This window comes from Colias eurytheme, chromosome 14 (assembly GCF_061535395.1).
Source record: "Colias eurytheme isolate Ceu_HAF_F1 chromosome 14, ilColEury1 Martin Lab GWU primary, whole genome shotgun sequence".
Taxonomy (NCBI): Eukaryota; Metazoa; Arthropoda; class Insecta; order Lepidoptera; family Pieridae; genus Colias; species Colias eurytheme.
Window position 1 is genome coordinate 10,613,415 of NC_142993.1, and position 17,617 is coordinate 10,631,031.

General features: G+C 33.9%; 2 protein-coding genes across 2 annotated transcripts in view; both read left to right on the plus strand.

Moving 5' to 3' along the window:
* The window catches only part of gogo (thrombospondin-1 like protein golden goal), a 66,673-nt gene extending 51,410 nt beyond the window's left edge, over positions 1 to 15,263 (plus strand). The window contains exons 6-17 of the mRNA XM_090109649.1: positions 188 to 327; positions 596 to 732; positions 3,570 to 3,755; positions 6,581 to 6,721; positions 7,129 to 7,267; positions 7,777 to 7,977; positions 8,444 to 8,603; positions 10,181 to 10,370; positions 10,937 to 11,107; positions 12,365 to 12,530; positions 14,340 to 14,455; positions 14,796 to 15,263. Coding sequence (XP_089965775.1) covers positions 188 to 327; positions 596 to 732; positions 3,570 to 3,755; positions 6,581 to 6,721; positions 7,129 to 7,267; positions 7,777 to 7,977; positions 8,444 to 8,603; positions 10,181 to 10,370; positions 10,937 to 11,107; positions 12,365 to 12,530; positions 14,340 to 14,455; positions 14,796 to 15,263 — 2,215 coding nt within the window. The remainder of the gene's footprint in view (positions 1 to 187; positions 328 to 595; positions 733 to 3,569; positions 3,756 to 6,580; positions 6,722 to 7,128; positions 7,268 to 7,776; positions 7,978 to 8,443; positions 8,604 to 10,180; positions 10,371 to 10,936; positions 11,108 to 12,364; positions 12,531 to 14,339; positions 14,456 to 14,795) is intronic.
* Positions 1,255 to 3,120, plus strand: LOC149903104 (cilia- and flagella-associated protein 157). The gene has a single exon (XM_090109681.1). The coding sequence runs from the start codon at positions 1,255 to 1,257 to the stop codon at positions 3,118 to 3,120; it is 1,866 nt and encodes a 621-aa protein (XP_089965807.1).
* Positions 15,264 to 17,617: the final 2,354 nt, after the last annotated feature.

Here is a 17,617-nt window from a genome sequence, read left to right on the forward strand (position 1 = left end):
TGATAGGTGGCTTTGAAATGATAGATCGGCCATGTGATCGTTTAATTTTCTTTTTTTTTGTGTAAGTATTTGTGTGTGTTTTAATTAAAACGAATTGTATTTTATATTATAATGCCGAACATTTAAATGTTAATATGTAAATGTTCTTTGTGTATTAAATAAAGCTATTATATTCTCTTGTTTGCAGCGGCCAGCACACAGCAACATTCGACTGCCGTCTCTTCAGCGAGCGGTACCCAGAGTACTGCTTCGTATACGTGTCGCAGGCTGTCACGGGCGCGGTCGCGGACGTACGGATGGACTGTCTGCCAACGCTGCCTTTATCAGGTATGAGCATAATACTGTAGTAGATAATATAATTTTAAAGCTTCTACGTCGCTACGGAAAAGAAAAGTACGTTTCAAATTTAGCTTCACGATTGAACAAATTTTGAAGTGAAACTTTTTTAGGCGCGTTGAGAGTAAAATTTCAAGGTCGCAGCAATACCGTCATGGAGTAAGGCGACGATTTTGGTATCTTTGAATTATGTCAAAGAAGTTTCACTTCTGACACGTGTGCTCCACACACACGCTCTTTATTTTTATTTATTAACAAGATGGCGGTGCCGGGGGTTGGGGAGAATGGTCTCCCTGGTCAGCGTGCCCCGCGCCCGCGCACTGTTCCACGCGCACGCGCAGCAGGCATCGCTTCTGCGACTCCCCTCCACCCGCATATGGAGCTAAGTACTGTGAGGTATGTACTGAATTACATGTCTTTTGTGATGATTGGTTTGATCTGAACTAATCAAATTTTGTATGTTTGCAAGGACTTCATGTTTATTGTGTTTAAAAATATTTCAAATGGTTTAAAATTGTATAATAAACAAAGTAAAATACAAAATATATAGATAACATTAATGTAATACCATTTACGTTTTTTGCATACTTAAACACTTTTTATTTGAAAATAATAAAATATGTTGCATTGTTACTTGTTTACTTATTCCTATTCGTATTCGTTTATAACATTTTAAGGGCCAGAACGATTGAATAACCTATTCATTGGTAAGGTATTGTTGTTCTAGCACAATAAGGTCAACTCACAACTTATAAATTATACAGTACAAACTCTTTTGATGCATAATTATTATCGCCATAGAAACCGACCTTTACGTGTTGCCTAGCAACACAGTGTTTGTTCAATATATATGTCATGTCAACATTCGCGCATTCTTGTATTTGGATTTTTTATTTTAGTTAAATATTATACACAAATATGGCTCCAAAAAAGGATAAAGGTAAAGAGGGCAAAGAAGAGGGAGGCCATAAAGGGGGAGCAGGATTCACCGAAGTAGAAAGAACATTTTTAGAACTTCAAGTTACCGACTGCAATCGTAAAATAGCAAGACTTCGCACCGCTGTTGATGAATATGAACAACGCAACGAAGAACTTCAAAAAGCTTACGATAAATTGGATGAAGATAGAGCTGATATTATCGCCTACTTGAAGAAAACTCTCAACTTGAAGAATGAAGAAAATAATGAACTCAAAGAAAAAGTTAAGGGATTGGAGGAAACGAGAGAAATTGAAACGGCCCAATTCAAAGAAACTGTTAACGAGCTAGAAAGGAATTTTACAATAATGAAAGATCAATTGACGTCAGAAAATAAACTTCTCGCGGGCAAATTAAATACGTTAGAAGAATTCAGGGCAATACGAGACGACTTGATGAGGAAGTTTGACAACCAAGAACAAGCTTTTAAAGATCAAGAAATGAAGTATAAAAGGATTATTTATGATGCTGAAAAAAAGTTTGTCATAGGCAAAGATAAGCTGAAAAAAGAAATGGAAGCCAGACTTTTACAACTTGCACAAGATTTCCAAGATGCCACTGAGCTAAGAATAGCTGCTTCTACTCATAGGGTCATCCGAGAAAATATTGCTATAAATAATGAATTGGATAGCATTCTATCAACACAAGCGAAATTAGCTGAACAGAATGAGAAATACAAAGAAAGTGAAAGAGCTGCTCGTGTGGCAAAAGAACTTGCTGAGGAGGAAAGAGATAAAGCTATCAATAAAAATGTTATTCAAGTTAAAGTAATCGATCTATTAACATCCGCATTTCAAGATATTCGAAAAGAAAAAGCGCTCTTTGAGAAGAAAAACTATGATTTCGAAACCCTTGAAGCAAAAGTACAAAAACTATCAAAAGACAATGAAAATTTATCATTACAAGTACGAATTTTAGAACAAAACCTACATGCTAGAATGAGTGATCAAAATAAAGCTACCGTTGAAGCTTCAAAAGTGTTCAAAGAGTGTGCAAAGTTAAAGAAGATATTAAGAGAAGCTGCAATAGCAGTTCAAGCTGCTCTAAAACTGGATGATTGGGCGACAAAAGATCCGTCAAGAGAAATAATGGATAGGCAACTTCTACTTGCACGTTTACTGGAAATTATATCACAATATCAAGAAATGCAACGAGCAGAATCTATGGACACGTTGGCTTCATTTGGACGCGTGTACGAAGAAGGTGATCTTGGGTTTATGCCGAAACCAGTTCAAAAGAAAGCTGCAAAAACTATGGCAAAACCTCCATCTAAAGAATCAGTTGGAGCTGAACAACGTTCATCAGAGACAGTTGTGGCTTCTTCAACATCTCTTGGAAGCATAAAGACCATTCCTAGCGTCAAACTAGTTCCGCCATCGACAGAACCACCACTAGTACCAAAAGATAGTTTACCGTCTTTCATGACTTCAACGCAGTCTTCTGTCAGCTCGAGCGAAGGTGAACCTGAAGAAATACCAGAAAGTGAGATGAGTATCGGTCAGAAACTGGAACACAGTAAATTGGAAATACAGAAGTCTATACTCAAAGATTTGCAGTACTCACAAGCGGCGATGATTTCGAAAGCAAGGCTTGATGCTGAAAGAAAATCTAAGTCGGTGATATTAGAAGTTCCAGAAGAAGCAGACGGTGAACATGTAGAAGGTGAAGGACCTGAGGAACATGATGGTCAAGAGCATGTTGAGGGGGAGGAAAGTGAAGGAGTAAAAGAGGAAGATACGGGGAAACAGGATGATGCAGGTGAAAAAGATGAGGATGCGCAACTGACAGAGGAACATAAAGAAGAGTAGGCTAGTTCCTAATCATAGTTTGTAAACGTATAAATTATTTTTTCTATGAGGTATTTGACATTAGAGATTTTTTTCACGAGTGTTTTGGAATGAAATAAAGATATTTTGTGTTTTGTTTTAAGATATTTTGTGTTTTTTTTTTTACTTTTACTATTATTATTTTAAAACTCAGAATTCATTAAAGCCAAGATGAACTTATAATTTTAATAAATCAGCGAAAAAAAATCTCATAAATACATTTATAATACCACCTTCAAGTCATTACGATACAATAGTAATTTATAAACATTGTATGTTTGTTTCACATTACACATAAAACGATAACCAAGAGCAACACAATTTAATAAACCTCTCAATTAATATTCCTTCTACCCATTTTGCATACAATCTTTAATAAGTTTATTATAGTGATGACCTGTCTATTCCTAAAATAAATTATTCATTACCAGGGCCAAGCAGTAGAGTTAGCAGCTTGCGAATGTTCTGCCAGACCCTGGGCGGGAGACTCTTCAATGGTGGTAGCTGAAATCGGTGCGAGATGCCGCTGTGGTTGTGTTCTGCATCTAGCTCCCATCGCCAGACTACTTGCGGGGTCTGCTAGAGTCTGCCCCGCTAGATCGTTCTGGCTTTTACAGGTAATTTTAAATACGAATAAAAATAAAAAATACCTGCCCCAAATTTGCACGGGTAGACTTATTTTGTAAATTTTTAAACAATTCTTAAATGTAAATTTAAGCAGAAACAAATTCAACATACTAATTATTATTATTAAATTTGATCAGCCATTTTTGAACGAACAAAAGACATGCCGATCACATGACAGTCCGATTATTGAATAAATAATAGTTAGAAATGCTTATAATCTACTTTTCACTACTAAACCTAGTTTCACGAGTATACTTTAATTGTAAGAGTGACTAAGATCATACATACAAACTACAGGACGATTTTAGCTAGCCCAAACTTGAGTACCCTAAACAAGTTAGACTCGATGCAATAATTGAGTTATGAGTGAGGATCGCAATTACGACTGAGTTGCCCAGAAATTTCGTCAGACCATTTAAGGCATCTCAATATCGTTATATTATGTACAAGGAAAACTATGCAAAGCTCTTTACTAAACAGTTACGAATAATTAATGTTTTCTACGTATTACAGATAATAATATAATTGCTAATAATGTAGTAATATTTCATTAAATAGTATCCTATACCTATCTCCCTACAGACAGAGTTTTAAATTTTATCAAAATTAGTTCAGATAGTTGCATTATTGTGTGTTCATTTTATTATTTTACTCAAATATAAACAAACACAACTGTTACTGATAGTTCGAACACATGTTTATACATATACACAAACAGAAAATTTCAAATGAAAATAGCTGAAGAGATAGCTTGTTTTTTACAGAAACGTTCAATTATAAATGCATTATGAATACTAAACAAAAATTTCAAAACAAAACCATACTAAACGTGGACGTAATTTTACTTCCCTAAAAAACTATATCCAACTGTGATCCAAGCACTATAATTCTTCAACTACTTAAATATTACGGAAACAAATAATTTTACGCAATTCCCAAAATCCATACTAATATTATAAATGCGAAAGTAACTCTGTCTGTCTGTCTGTTACTCAATCACGCCTAAACTACAGAACCAATTTTGATGAAATTTGGTATGGAGATATTTTGATACCCGAGAAAGGACATAGGCTACTTTTTATCCAGGGAAAATCACGCAATCCCGGAAATCCCACGGGAACGGGAACTATGCGGGTTTTTCTTTGACTGCGCGGGCGAAGCCGCGGGCGGAAACTTAGTATATAAATAAAACACACAGTTTCAATGAAAAAGTATTTATTCTGCTTCGAAACACTATTGATAATATAAACATAAGTGAATGAATGAAGCGGCTTGTTTACAAACATTCGTATTGCAGTTTACTGAAAAAATAAATTTTCCGCATTTTATTTTAAAAAAAGGTTATTTCAGATACGTTTATTCTTATGACGAATATTTGCGTATCTCATATTGTTTGGTAAATAAAAATACAGATATATATAATAAATATGGAAGCTAAAATAATTGGCAATTAAGGTATTTTTAAATGGATGGAAATGACGATGAACCTTACATACCTACTTTCGACATAATATAATTTTAATTCGTATTTAGCAAAGGTATTTAGACATGTTTTGAATAGTTTGATTTTATTTCAATATCATTTCGTACTTAAAATTTATTATAATGTATATTTTATCTCAAATAAACAAAACATTATTGCTAGCTTATTTACCAAATTGATTCTCGACTCTCAACACTATTTAAAACTGTATCTCATTTCTGTTTCGATGGAAGTTATATTGAATTTCAGTAAGCCATCAAAACTTGCTTCCATCGATAACTCTCGTACAGGCTCGTTTAGTTTACCGGGTATTCAATAATTTTCCAGGAAACTAGGAAATCATAAATTTTCAACGCTTGACATCGTTTTAGACACTATAAATTTTGCTGGCAGTGAATAACCGAGTTTGTTTTAACTCGATAACTTTCGGATGCACTTTTTGATGTTGCAGTTTGTGTGCAGTGTAATTAATTAGCTGAACTAGAGCACAAATAAAGTTAGAACGTAAACTTCACAACTGGATGCTATAATATGATGTTTCACGTTGCTAGGAATTTGAAAATGTAAACCAGGTAGCATCGTTGGAAAAAATTAAAAGAAAGAGCAATTGCATTCTGCATTATTTATTCTTAAAAGGACGTGTATACTTCTTATTATTTCTAAAGACCTTACACTATCGTATTACAACAACAAAAAAGTTATGTTCCTAAACTACTTAAACTACGTTAAATACTGTTAACTAACTTACAAATAAATGTCATAAATCAATAGTGACATTATATTATCACCAAAATATTCTGAACCTAAAAAGATGTCAGCACAAAGATAAAGAAACTACAGTAATCTAAGCCTAATAATCAACGCTTTTCTAACTTTAGCTCCATACAAATAAACAATTCCAATCTTAGTTCGACAGTTCGAAGTTCGCTGTTTGCGAACTGACAGGCTTGCAATGTGACTGTCCCTAACAAAATATTATTATCTAGCCTAGCCAACTGGCGACGCTACAACAATATTGACGGTATCGGTTTTACGAACTTATATTGAAGATATTTTGCTGGGATTACAGCTTATTTATTGTATGTCGCTGTGACAAGATTCTCTATTCTATTCTATTCAAAAAATTATGATCAGATTTTAATTATATTGACCAGAAACGTGGTTATGTGGAAACATGTAAAAACAAAATATCGTTCATGCCCTTTCAGTTTTCTTAAGATTTGGTGTTGATAAAAAAATATGTTAACTAAAAGTAATCGAACACTTTCAATGATTTTATCTACTAACTTTTCTTTTTAACAACCTTTTAATACTTATCTATTCTATCATCAGGCGGAAGAAGGACTAATAGTGCGTGTACGTTTTGAAGCAGTGCGCTTGCCCTGTGCAGGGCAGTCCCTGCGGGCCCGTAATGGGGACTCTCTAGGGTCGCCCCTGCTAGCTTCTTGGGACGGACCTGATAGTGCTGCTGTGGTTTGTACCTTATACCCTAATATATATTTTGCTGAGGCATTTATTTCGTGCTGCTGCGTGATATTTGTAAACTCTTCTGATGAAACTTGGTAAAGTGCCATGTGCTGATACATTTTCCTGGTGATTTTTGGAACTCTTCAATAATAAATTGTTACGATAGTAAACGTTAGCCTGTGTCATGGCTTTGCCTTTGTAGAAACATATAAAAACAAGAAATTCGACAAGAACATGAAGCAGGTTATGTAATACATTCGTTAAAGATGTTTTTTAAATGTTATCATATTATTACCTATAATATGTTCTATAACCCAACATACAACGAAAACTATATCCCATGAAATCAAATCAATGATAAAGATAATTAAGTCTTGGTGTACACGGTGATAATACAATGTCTATTTACACAGTCAGAAGACGTAGAAACGACGACAGATAGCAGTGGTATGGTGGAGATAGCTGGAGGCAGGCATATCCTCATTGAGTTGCGGTCAGCTGACACCAGCGAGCGGTGTACGGGAGGCTTTCTGGCGCATGCTACACAAATAGGTAAGTATCAATTAGTATTTAACTTGATTTCAAAAATAAAAATGTCATGTTATACGTTATACACACGTTGTTGAAGACTTTCTTAATTGGAATTACAAAAAAGCTTGATATATCAATCTAGATAACATTATGTGATAAGAATAAATGTGTTAATGAAGCTCTCTTGGGAGAAGTAGAAAACCATATCTTAGAAACCCTAACTGTTAGTGTAGCGAAAGTATATCTTTACTTACTGCTATACCTTACTAGCGCGGAGAAAATCACGACCACGAGCAATAATAGTTCTGTGGTTAGCTGTGAAAGTGTAAATCTTGTAAATTTCGCATTTATAATATTTGGGTTACACGAAGTTGACATAAATTTTCATGAATTTGATATTTTTGGTTTAATGGCATTCAAATGATAATATTCTTTATAAATATAAATTTATAAAGAATAGAAAAAAATTTCGAGTCCCACCTCGTGATCGAATTTTTTCTATTCTTTATAAATTAAATCTTCATGTCCAGAGCCCATCCGCAACGCGTCCGCAGCATGGGCAAGTGTAGCCAGCGCAGCATGGTGGCGCGGCGGCGGCGGCGCGCGGGCTGCGGCCGCCGCGCTCGCTGCGCTGGCCGCTGTAGCTGCAGTACTACTGGCTATACACAGCGCGCACCGCACTAGGGCGTACCAGCGGGCTGCCGACAAGGAGTCGCTTACTGACAGTGATGGTACGATTTGTTTAACGGTACTTTTATTTTAGCTCCTAATTAGCTGTGCCCTGCGGTTTTACCCGCATTGCTCCGCTCCTATTGGTCGTAACGTGATGATAGATAACCTATAGCCTTCCTCGACAAATGGGCTATCTAACATCGAAAAAAATTTCAAATCGGACCAGACGTTCCTGAGATTAGCACGTTCAAACAAAAAAAAACAAACAAACTGTTCAGCCGTCATAATAAGTATAGATTGATGTGGCTTTGATGGTGTAAATTTCATGTTATAAGGGATTTCATTATGTGTCTTATAATGAATAGGTAATTGTAGCATCATTTCAGTCATCTAGGCAATAATAACTTAATACTTTTATATTCCACTGTAACATCAAAATAACTGAATTCTGCTCTGTCTTTCTTCAGTCTTACGCATTCTTATCTATATTTGGAATTTCTTCCTCAATTTTTTCCATTTCTACAGCATGTTCAGCATCACTAGAGCTAGGAGCGACCTCAGGATCCCGCAGTACGCTGCTCAGTGAAGTGGTGGGGGGAGTGTCTCTGCGACGCCTCCTGCCAGCTAGAACAAGACACACGAGGTTAAGGGACGCGGATAGAGGCTCGGAGATTGTGGATCAGAGGTTAGTAATGTACTAAGTTAATTTATAAATATTATGTATCCAGATTACAGCCCAATACTAATTTAGAAGTCAGTTTATACGTTGTATACGCATATAGATAGGTTAGAATATGTTTAGGTATAATGTCTAGGTAAGGATGTTGGAGTGTTTCCGTTGTGGTGCCTTGAACCGCTGCCACCTTTTGCACGTTTTTAGGTGTTCTTCAACTGCAATTGTTAAGAATATGATAATCGATCAAAAACAATGAAATAATTAAATGTTCTTAAATTATATGCATCTTGTTTACACGTTGGTAATATTCTGCTTCTTCCTAAAAAATTCGACTGGTAAAATCTTTATTTAATTAGTTCGACTTGATCAAAATAATCCTATAGCAAATTCAATCAATTTCAATTTTCGGTAGACTTTTGCACCTTCCTTATACTTAAAAATAAAATAATTCTAAAATGAAATCTTCTTCACGCTCTGTTTTTACAAAAATGAAATATAGACTTCTTGCGATCATTTGCAGATATTCTAACTTAAATTGTTTTTGATAAAAACGAAGTTACAGAGACAAGTTCAGACAACTGTGATATAAAATTAAGTCGTGCTTACAAACTTGGCTGCTACCGTTTCTTTATGATGGGCAAGGTTCCAATTTTGATACGTTGACTGAAATTTCATATTTTATAAAGTCTGCGGTTATAGTTTATTGAATCTTATTCTTAGTTACCGCAAGATAAATTTTCCGACCGCACCTACTCAAATGTTTTATCTAAACTGTATAATGTCACCAATCTAAACGCTTTTGAAAGCAGTGAAATTGAAGCAAATGATTAATTTTGATAAAAAAATCAAATGCTATAAAGAAAATCGGAATATCTCAAACAGTTTTCTAATTGTAATTTTTGTTTCAATTTTATTTTTTTTATTGTCAAAGACCTGTTTAAAAAGAAATTAAATCCCCACCTTAAGGCTTAATTATTGACCGTTTAATACCTGTACAAAAACATTTCTACTCTCAATAAGGCATTTGTTTTCCATCCATCCAAAACGTGTGATCAAGTACAACACTAATTATGACCGAAATACGTCTAGGGCTTCAGGGTGTAATTAGAACCCTATAGACTCATTGTTTGTACACGTTCAAGTCATTGAATGTAACACACAATTAATAGAACCTTGTTGGTACTTGAATTCGGGTTTGAAGGGTAATTACTCATTCTCTATCAATGAACTTTGATCAATTTTTGATCGAGCGTTGTTGATTCCGATTATATGAAATTGTTTGGTAATGTACAGTTTTCTGTTGGGCAATTGTGTTGTTTTTGAATTAATTTAAGGGTTAAGGATTTTAGATTTATCTGACTAGCGGGTAATTGTATTAAATAAAAATTCTGTATAGGAAATATTGTTTTATTAGAACGAATTTAAGTCTGTATGAATTGTGTTATTTTACGATTGTATTGTGTGTAATGATTCTAATCTTTATTCAGATTGAAACTGAAACAACTAAAATTTACTATGTTTTTAGATTTTGACCTAAACCGTATATCCCTATAACAAAAAAGGCTAATAATAATCAAAATCTACAGAGATGAAGACGATATATCCGACGCAGAAGACGCAGCAAGTATCGCCAGCGCATGCAGTGCGGCGAGCCATGCGTCACAGGCCACGGTGACGCCTGAGAACGTGTCATCTAGCAGTGCGCCCGTCACTAGTGGGGCTAAAGCGTCACCTCTGCGCCGATCCCATACTGTGTCCACGCATGTTTCTGCTCAAGTATGTGTAATATCGTCTAAAGTAATAATAAAGCATTTCAAAAAATCTTTATCTTTTTTAACAAAAATTTATCGGCTGGTATTAAATATAAGGATTTCGTTTAACCTTTACGTTTTGTCCCTGAATAATTCAACTCTTGAAGGGGTCATCAACATCAAGAAACAAAACAAACGAATATAACACAATCGTACTCAACTTGACGTCTATAATAAAGTCAAACTTACTAAAATTCAATGGAAATATTTCATATCTGTTTTATTTCAAACGCATTCACGTTTATAGAGACAAACAAAAAATATACGTAAAATAGCAAAACTCCTGATTCAGCCACTTACGAAGGGAGTAACGAAGCAGCATGAAAAAAGACTTATTTTGACGGTGAAAGGAATGTCGTGTCTTCGGTCTTCCATCTCATTTTGTTCCTCATATATTTTATAATATAGATTTTTATCTTTTTATATAGATTAAGATTTTGATGTTATTATAAGATTTTTATTTGGCAAGATAAAAAAAATTATCACAATATAATATGATATTGAATAGAAATTAATTTTGTAATTAAATAGGTGACGTCACCACAACAAGCCTCTACGAGCGAAGCTATTACCGCAGAAATCAGCACAAGTGTGACCAGTGTGAGCGAGCGGGACAGCTGCAGCGAGAAGGACCGAGACAGTGTGTGGGACAAGGACAGAGAGAGTGTTGTGTCTTCTACTTCAGCTGCTACTCTTACTAACGTGAGTATGTGGAGAAGATGGCAATATTGATATAATTACCTACTTAAATATTTTTAAAAATCTATATGAGCGTGTTTACATGTTTGTTTGATTGATTGAACGCGTTAATCTTAGAAACTACTGGATTAATTTAAGACATTGTTTCACCGTTGGATATGTAAGTGATCTCTGAGTGCTTGCTATAGGTACGGTACGCCCCGGCTTTACCCGTGGTCCATATTACATAATATAATATGGTCCACGGGTAAAGCCGGGGCGTGAGGGGGGAGCTAGTGTTAGTTATATTATTTAAATACTTTTTACCATTTTAAAAGTGTTCAGACTTATTTCGTGTAGGTAATTAAAAACTGTTAAGAGTTTGTTTTTCTATTTAATTTTCTCTGTTTTAATTTAATTTTAGTGTTTCAAGAGAGAATTAACTGAACATCTTTCGACCGTGTTTTTATTTACAACTTATTTCTTAAATATTTCAAAAGCTACACAGAAACTTAGAAATTACAAGATATTAAGACGTAAGAAATTATTCGTTTTCAAAGAATTTAACATTTTATGATTTTTTAACTGTAAAATATTTTTAAGAAGAGTGTCTATTTTATTTATTCATGTTCTGTTTCTTGTATAACCTTTGACAAAATACTCAAAATAATTATAAACTACATTTAACTCATTCAAACATGTTTATTGATTTCGCTTCCACAAGGATTTTTATAAAAATCTCCTAAAAGGGCTCTATAAAGTGCAAGTCCCGTCTCTTTAATAAGGTTGACACTCAATATTTATAATACCCCTATTCATTCACTATAAAGTTATCCTGGAACCTTATTCATGAACGACTTTTCATGCGGAAAGCTTTCCGATATCGATGGTATTGCAAATTTCAGACCTCAATTGAAAGATTTATTCACGAAAAAGTTAAAAGAACAAGGATTATTATTCATTTATCAGGGACAGCACAACACACCAACGTTATAAACAAATAAATACACAATTAACTATTTAAAAATTTATCATTTATATATAATATAACTATAACTACTAGCTGCGCTTCGCGGTTTTACCCACGTGGCTCCGCTTCTGTTGGTCTTAGCATGATGATAATATATTAAAGCCTTCCTCGATAAATGGGCTATCTAACACCGAAATAATTTTTCAAATCGGACCAGTAGTTTCTGAGATTAGCGCGTTCAAACAAACAAACAAACTCTTCAGCTTTACCTATAATTTTAGTATAATTACCTAAAAATTCCTCTTACCCAGGGCTGGTACTCCCCCGCCTTAAGTGGGGTGTCCTCCGCCCGCGTGAGGGACAACGCCAAACGCACCAAAGAAACGTCAAATCGACGGCTACTACGGTCCGATCTGAGCCTCACTTCACACCCCGAAATGGAGATCGACTACTACGACTATGAAGTCAATAATGCGGGTAAATGTGAATATTGGCTTTGTTTTGTTGTACTTTAATTTATGTGTAAGTGTTCTAACAGACGAACGGCAAGTTGTGAACGGTAGAGGCTTTTTTTTTTTTTTTTTTACTCTAGATAGGGAAGCGCTTGACCACAATCTCGCCTGATGGAAAGCTAGATGCGGTCTAAGATGGTACGCGCTTCCCTAGTAGGTACCGGTTCGGTATACCGGTACTTCGCTTCGCTACTTTGGCCATCGCCTGCACATGGACATAATATTGACTGCTACCGCCGACTGTTGAAAGGCGGCGACGGCTGAAGTAACCTCTGCCGTTCACAACTTGCCGTTCGTCTGTTAGAACTCTAATATCAATGATATTATAAGTAAAGATAGATAGATAGATAGATAGTTCGTATGTAATAGTCGATGTTCAAAAATGGCACACTAGTGCACTAACACACACAATTGAAGTAAATTCCTGCTAATTAGCCACAATTCAATGTGCCACTTCAGGAGCCCTTTTAACTTATAATCATTTTCAAAAACACGTAATTTCCTAAAACACGCATTAAATGAAACCAACGTTTGTTTCATTAGGGCTTATCCGGTAAACGGAACCCTACTTCAAGGTGGGAAAGGGTAGCCTTGTTTATATCCATTCTTTCCCTGAATCCGGTAATACAAACATACAGAGGGTTGCTACCCTTAGCCAGTTACGTTAAGGAAAAGCAAAACATGTGTATTCTGTTTTCACTTAAACAAGAATTATATTAACGATTCACAATACTATAAACCTTCTTTTGAATAATGAGGAAATATTCAATTGACTAACAATATTATATACTTACTATTGAATAATGAGGTTAACAAATAGTCTATCGAATGTATTTTGATTGATTGCGTCTATTAATTTGAATAATAGCACCCAGTTTAGAGACATTAAAAGATAATTTTTGTATTAATCCTATCTTTGCTTTTCCATTCCTTTGTCTTACAACTGTATTAATAATTAATTTTTGTCAATGAATGAATAAATCCTTCAAATATTTTAGTAGGGGAGCCCAGGATGCTAAATGTGGATTTACTCGAGCGTCACGGGAACCTATTAGAATTGGTAGATTAGACCATAGCGAGAAAAAAAGGTCCTATAATGTTTTCACTTTTAGCGGTGGGGAAGGGTTTTTTGATTTTTTTTAATTTAAAAAAGAAAAAAATTGGCTTGGAAATACTCAAGCGCGTTAGATATTGATATTTTGCATGCTCCAGGACGTCACTGAAAAAAAGTATACGTTAATCTGACGATTTAAGTGGCGATTTAATCGCTATGAAGAAAGGGTAAAAAATTAAAGTAATATTATTCGAGCGCGTCAGATTAATATATGGGGGGTTAATTACAATATAAGAAGTCCCCATTTCGCTAATCTGACGATTCGAGCTCAACCTTAGGGAATTATGGATTATTCAAATTTTCCAGCGGGGCCCCTGAGCGCACCCACCAACCATAACTGCTCATATTGACTAGAGGTACTAATGAATAGCTAAGGTACCGTCCCTTATAGTAATCTGACGCGCTCGAGTAAATCCCAAAATCCCCTCTTGGCCTCCCCTACTATTTTAAACACCTCTCGATCATTAATAACAACAATTGTTTTAATGATTGAAATTGGCCCCTTTTTATTAATCCAAACATCAAAGCTTTCATGTTCCTCTAATAATAATCTATAAATACTTGTCATATAATTGTATGAATCATGAAACTGTTATAATAAAATAATCTAAGGCACCATAGTAAAGTATCGTTGAGAAATGATATATCACATTGTCCTAGGTTCTGTTCCTGGCTCGTATCTAGGAATGGATCCCGCTTTTTTAGTCTGGATACCCCCTCTTGAGGAGGGGGACATCATGAGAGAGGTTGATGACAACAAAGCTCCTATTTATGAAGTAAGTGAGGTAGATTATAATACTATTACTAATAAATGTGTTAATTTTTGAAAACCATTTAAAATATTAATAAAAATATATTTTTCTTTACCTTTTATGTCTAAATCTTGATTTACAATATAATATTATACTAATAATGCAAAAATGTGTGTTAACTAGGCATAATATTTCAACTTAATGGTTGAAAGATTTATGAGTAATTGTAATAGATAATAATCCATGTTATGTTTTAATACCAAAAGAAAAAACTTTGCCAAGTAAATCTCAACCAAAATACACTTTATAGTGACTATTCATAAAAATACTAGGTATAATGCTAATTTAAGTGAATTGTTCATAGGAAATCGTTCCAAAGGAACTGCGACCAGACCCGGGCAGCAACACAGAATCTCCTGAAGACAGACCAACAGCCACCCTCAAACGAAACCCGATAAACAGATCGAACGAATCCATAAAATGCATGCGAAAAGTCATAGACAGGAGCAGCGTCATCCACCCATTGAACTTCAGCATTAGTGACTTGCAAAACTCGCCCAAACTCGCCAGGAAAAACAAGAGGAAGAAAGGCGATAATCCCGTGAACATACCCATGAAGGAACTAACTCTAATGTCTCCTGTTAAAGTACATAAAAAATCCGACGACTCGACCCTAAAAAGAGTAATGGAAGGCAGAGAAAAGGACTCCACGTTGAAACGAAGCGATTTCAATGATATTCGATTTGCAGACGATTCGTCTAATGAGATAAAATTCGCGGATGACTCGCCTGATAGTAATCGATTAGTTGATAGATTTGATGTGAAAGTGTAAATGTTGGTTCGGGAAAGTTTCCAGTTATAGAAAGAACATTAAATTAATATTTTTTTCGAAGTATAATGAACCCAAATACTTTTCAACATCACACGTATGGGCAAATAAAATACCTATGAAATTAGGTCCTCAGAGATAAGAGAGTAAACAAACATACAATTTAATAATTGTTTGTTATTGCGTAATAAGTTTTTGTTATAATTGGAAACTGACCACTATTAAAAACGCACTTAGAAAAACTGTATATACAAAATTTAGAAATTTCCTAATTTGCTTACAATCGTGGACTCACAAGCTCAAAGCGAATTATCCAACTTGTAAAATAGAGTAAGGCATCATGTATATTACGCTTTTGCATTTATTTAACTTGATTTAATTATTGTAGTAACAATATACCTACGAAGAGCAGTACGGACATAATAATATAAGCTGTTACAAAAACTGAAAGTCCAATTATTTAATATATTACTTTCTCGAAATGAATATTTTTTCTTCAATAGTAAATGTTTAATCTACAAAAATATACATCATGATATGAGCAATATATTCAACTTCTTATCATATTTTAGTAATAAACCAACATTATTTAATAAAATCATATCACATCAATAAATAAAATAAAGTTAATTTTTTAGCTATTGCATAGCTTCTATCGCGGGCCTTGAGCGCGGGGACCGAATCGAGAAATTCCGTAACGAAAAAACCTCACGCTCCCCACTCCGACGGACACCGAGGTGTGGCTTGAAGGCATGCTATGCAATAGCTTTACCGCGGCAGTCCCCGAGTGCCACACGTCTTTTTTTGATAAAGATTTAGTCCGTACTGCTCTTATTCAACTGCCGTTAATTTATTTAGACACAATTATAACACCGTAGATTCCGATTAGTTTAAAGGACCAAATTGTGAATAAATACCTTCATATCATCAATCTATCACATTCTATATTTTTAACATATTATCAACTGTGCTGTTATACAAAACTGCAGTTTAATATTTTACTTTCTAAGTTTTAAATTGATTACGAAGTATATTATAATATTGTTTTCATAATTATTGTAAAATTATTTTACAAAGTTTATTTTTAGCACAAGAAATATTTTTTCATATTGTATTTCTACGTGCTACAATATTACCGAAAATTACGTTTGTTTTGCAATGGCGAATTAGTGAAATTCACGTATAGTAATGTATACCTATATGTGTAAACGTGTTTCATACATTACGAATAGACTACAAAAAAAATGTGTGCGTGTACTAGTGTTCACACGTAAGAAGTGAAACTTCTTTATGGCCTTATTTTTTAAAAAATAATTTACTATATGCAACTTTACAGAAATACGTCGAATCACGTGTGGTAGGGATAAGAAAAAGATGGCACGTAACGGAAAAATGTCAAGCGTAATGAAAAAATGTTACACTAAATTTTTTTCCAACCCCGATAAAGAAGTTTCACTAAAAAATCTGCAGTTTTGTATAACAACAGTTCCCATTGTAGAACGATAAAGTATCATAGAGTTTTATAACCTTAAAATTATGTAGAGTAATTGTATCACAATATTTAAGTATAAAAGCACTGGTTTTTAATATTTATTTGAAGACTGACTTCGGGCAGTGCAATACATTAAATTATTCAAAATTGTCCTTCTTTAGATATTATATTTTAGATCGATTGGAACGTTTTTGTATTACTTGTAATACGCTCATTTTAAAGCACGAAATTAATACGGATTTTTTTTTACTTAGCATAAAATATAACTCAATTTTATATGAAGATAATAATTATTATTTATTTTTTTATTACAATAATAATAATTTTTGTAATATGAGCGTGTAACAAATGATAAAATATTCTTAGGAAAAACAATATTATCTATGTGATATGAATTCGTTAAATTGAGGATATGGGATTGATGTAGAAAAAATTGTTTAGTATTTGCAACTATTTATTCTATTATATTGATTACCCCTTAGTATTGCTAATTTAATTTTCAGACCCATACAGTATAAAAATATAGTTTAAAATTGTTGCTTTCTTTCCTGTCAAATTATTAATATGACAGTTATAGAGAAAGGTAAACAATTTTTAATAAATGAGCCTTAGTTTGTATTGAACAATAAGTACCTATTACATATACATTTTACATAGTATAAAATATGATGAAACTCTAAAATATTTTACGTGATAAGTACATATTATTTTAATTTTGCGCATAGGTAATTTGATTTAAATTTATTTATTTAAAGTACTTGTTGTACTCATATTATGTAAAGTATTTTTGTTTATGAACTAAAACATCATTTAAACGTTTAAACACAAGTCGTTCATTAATTCTCATTTGTAATATTTTTTGTAA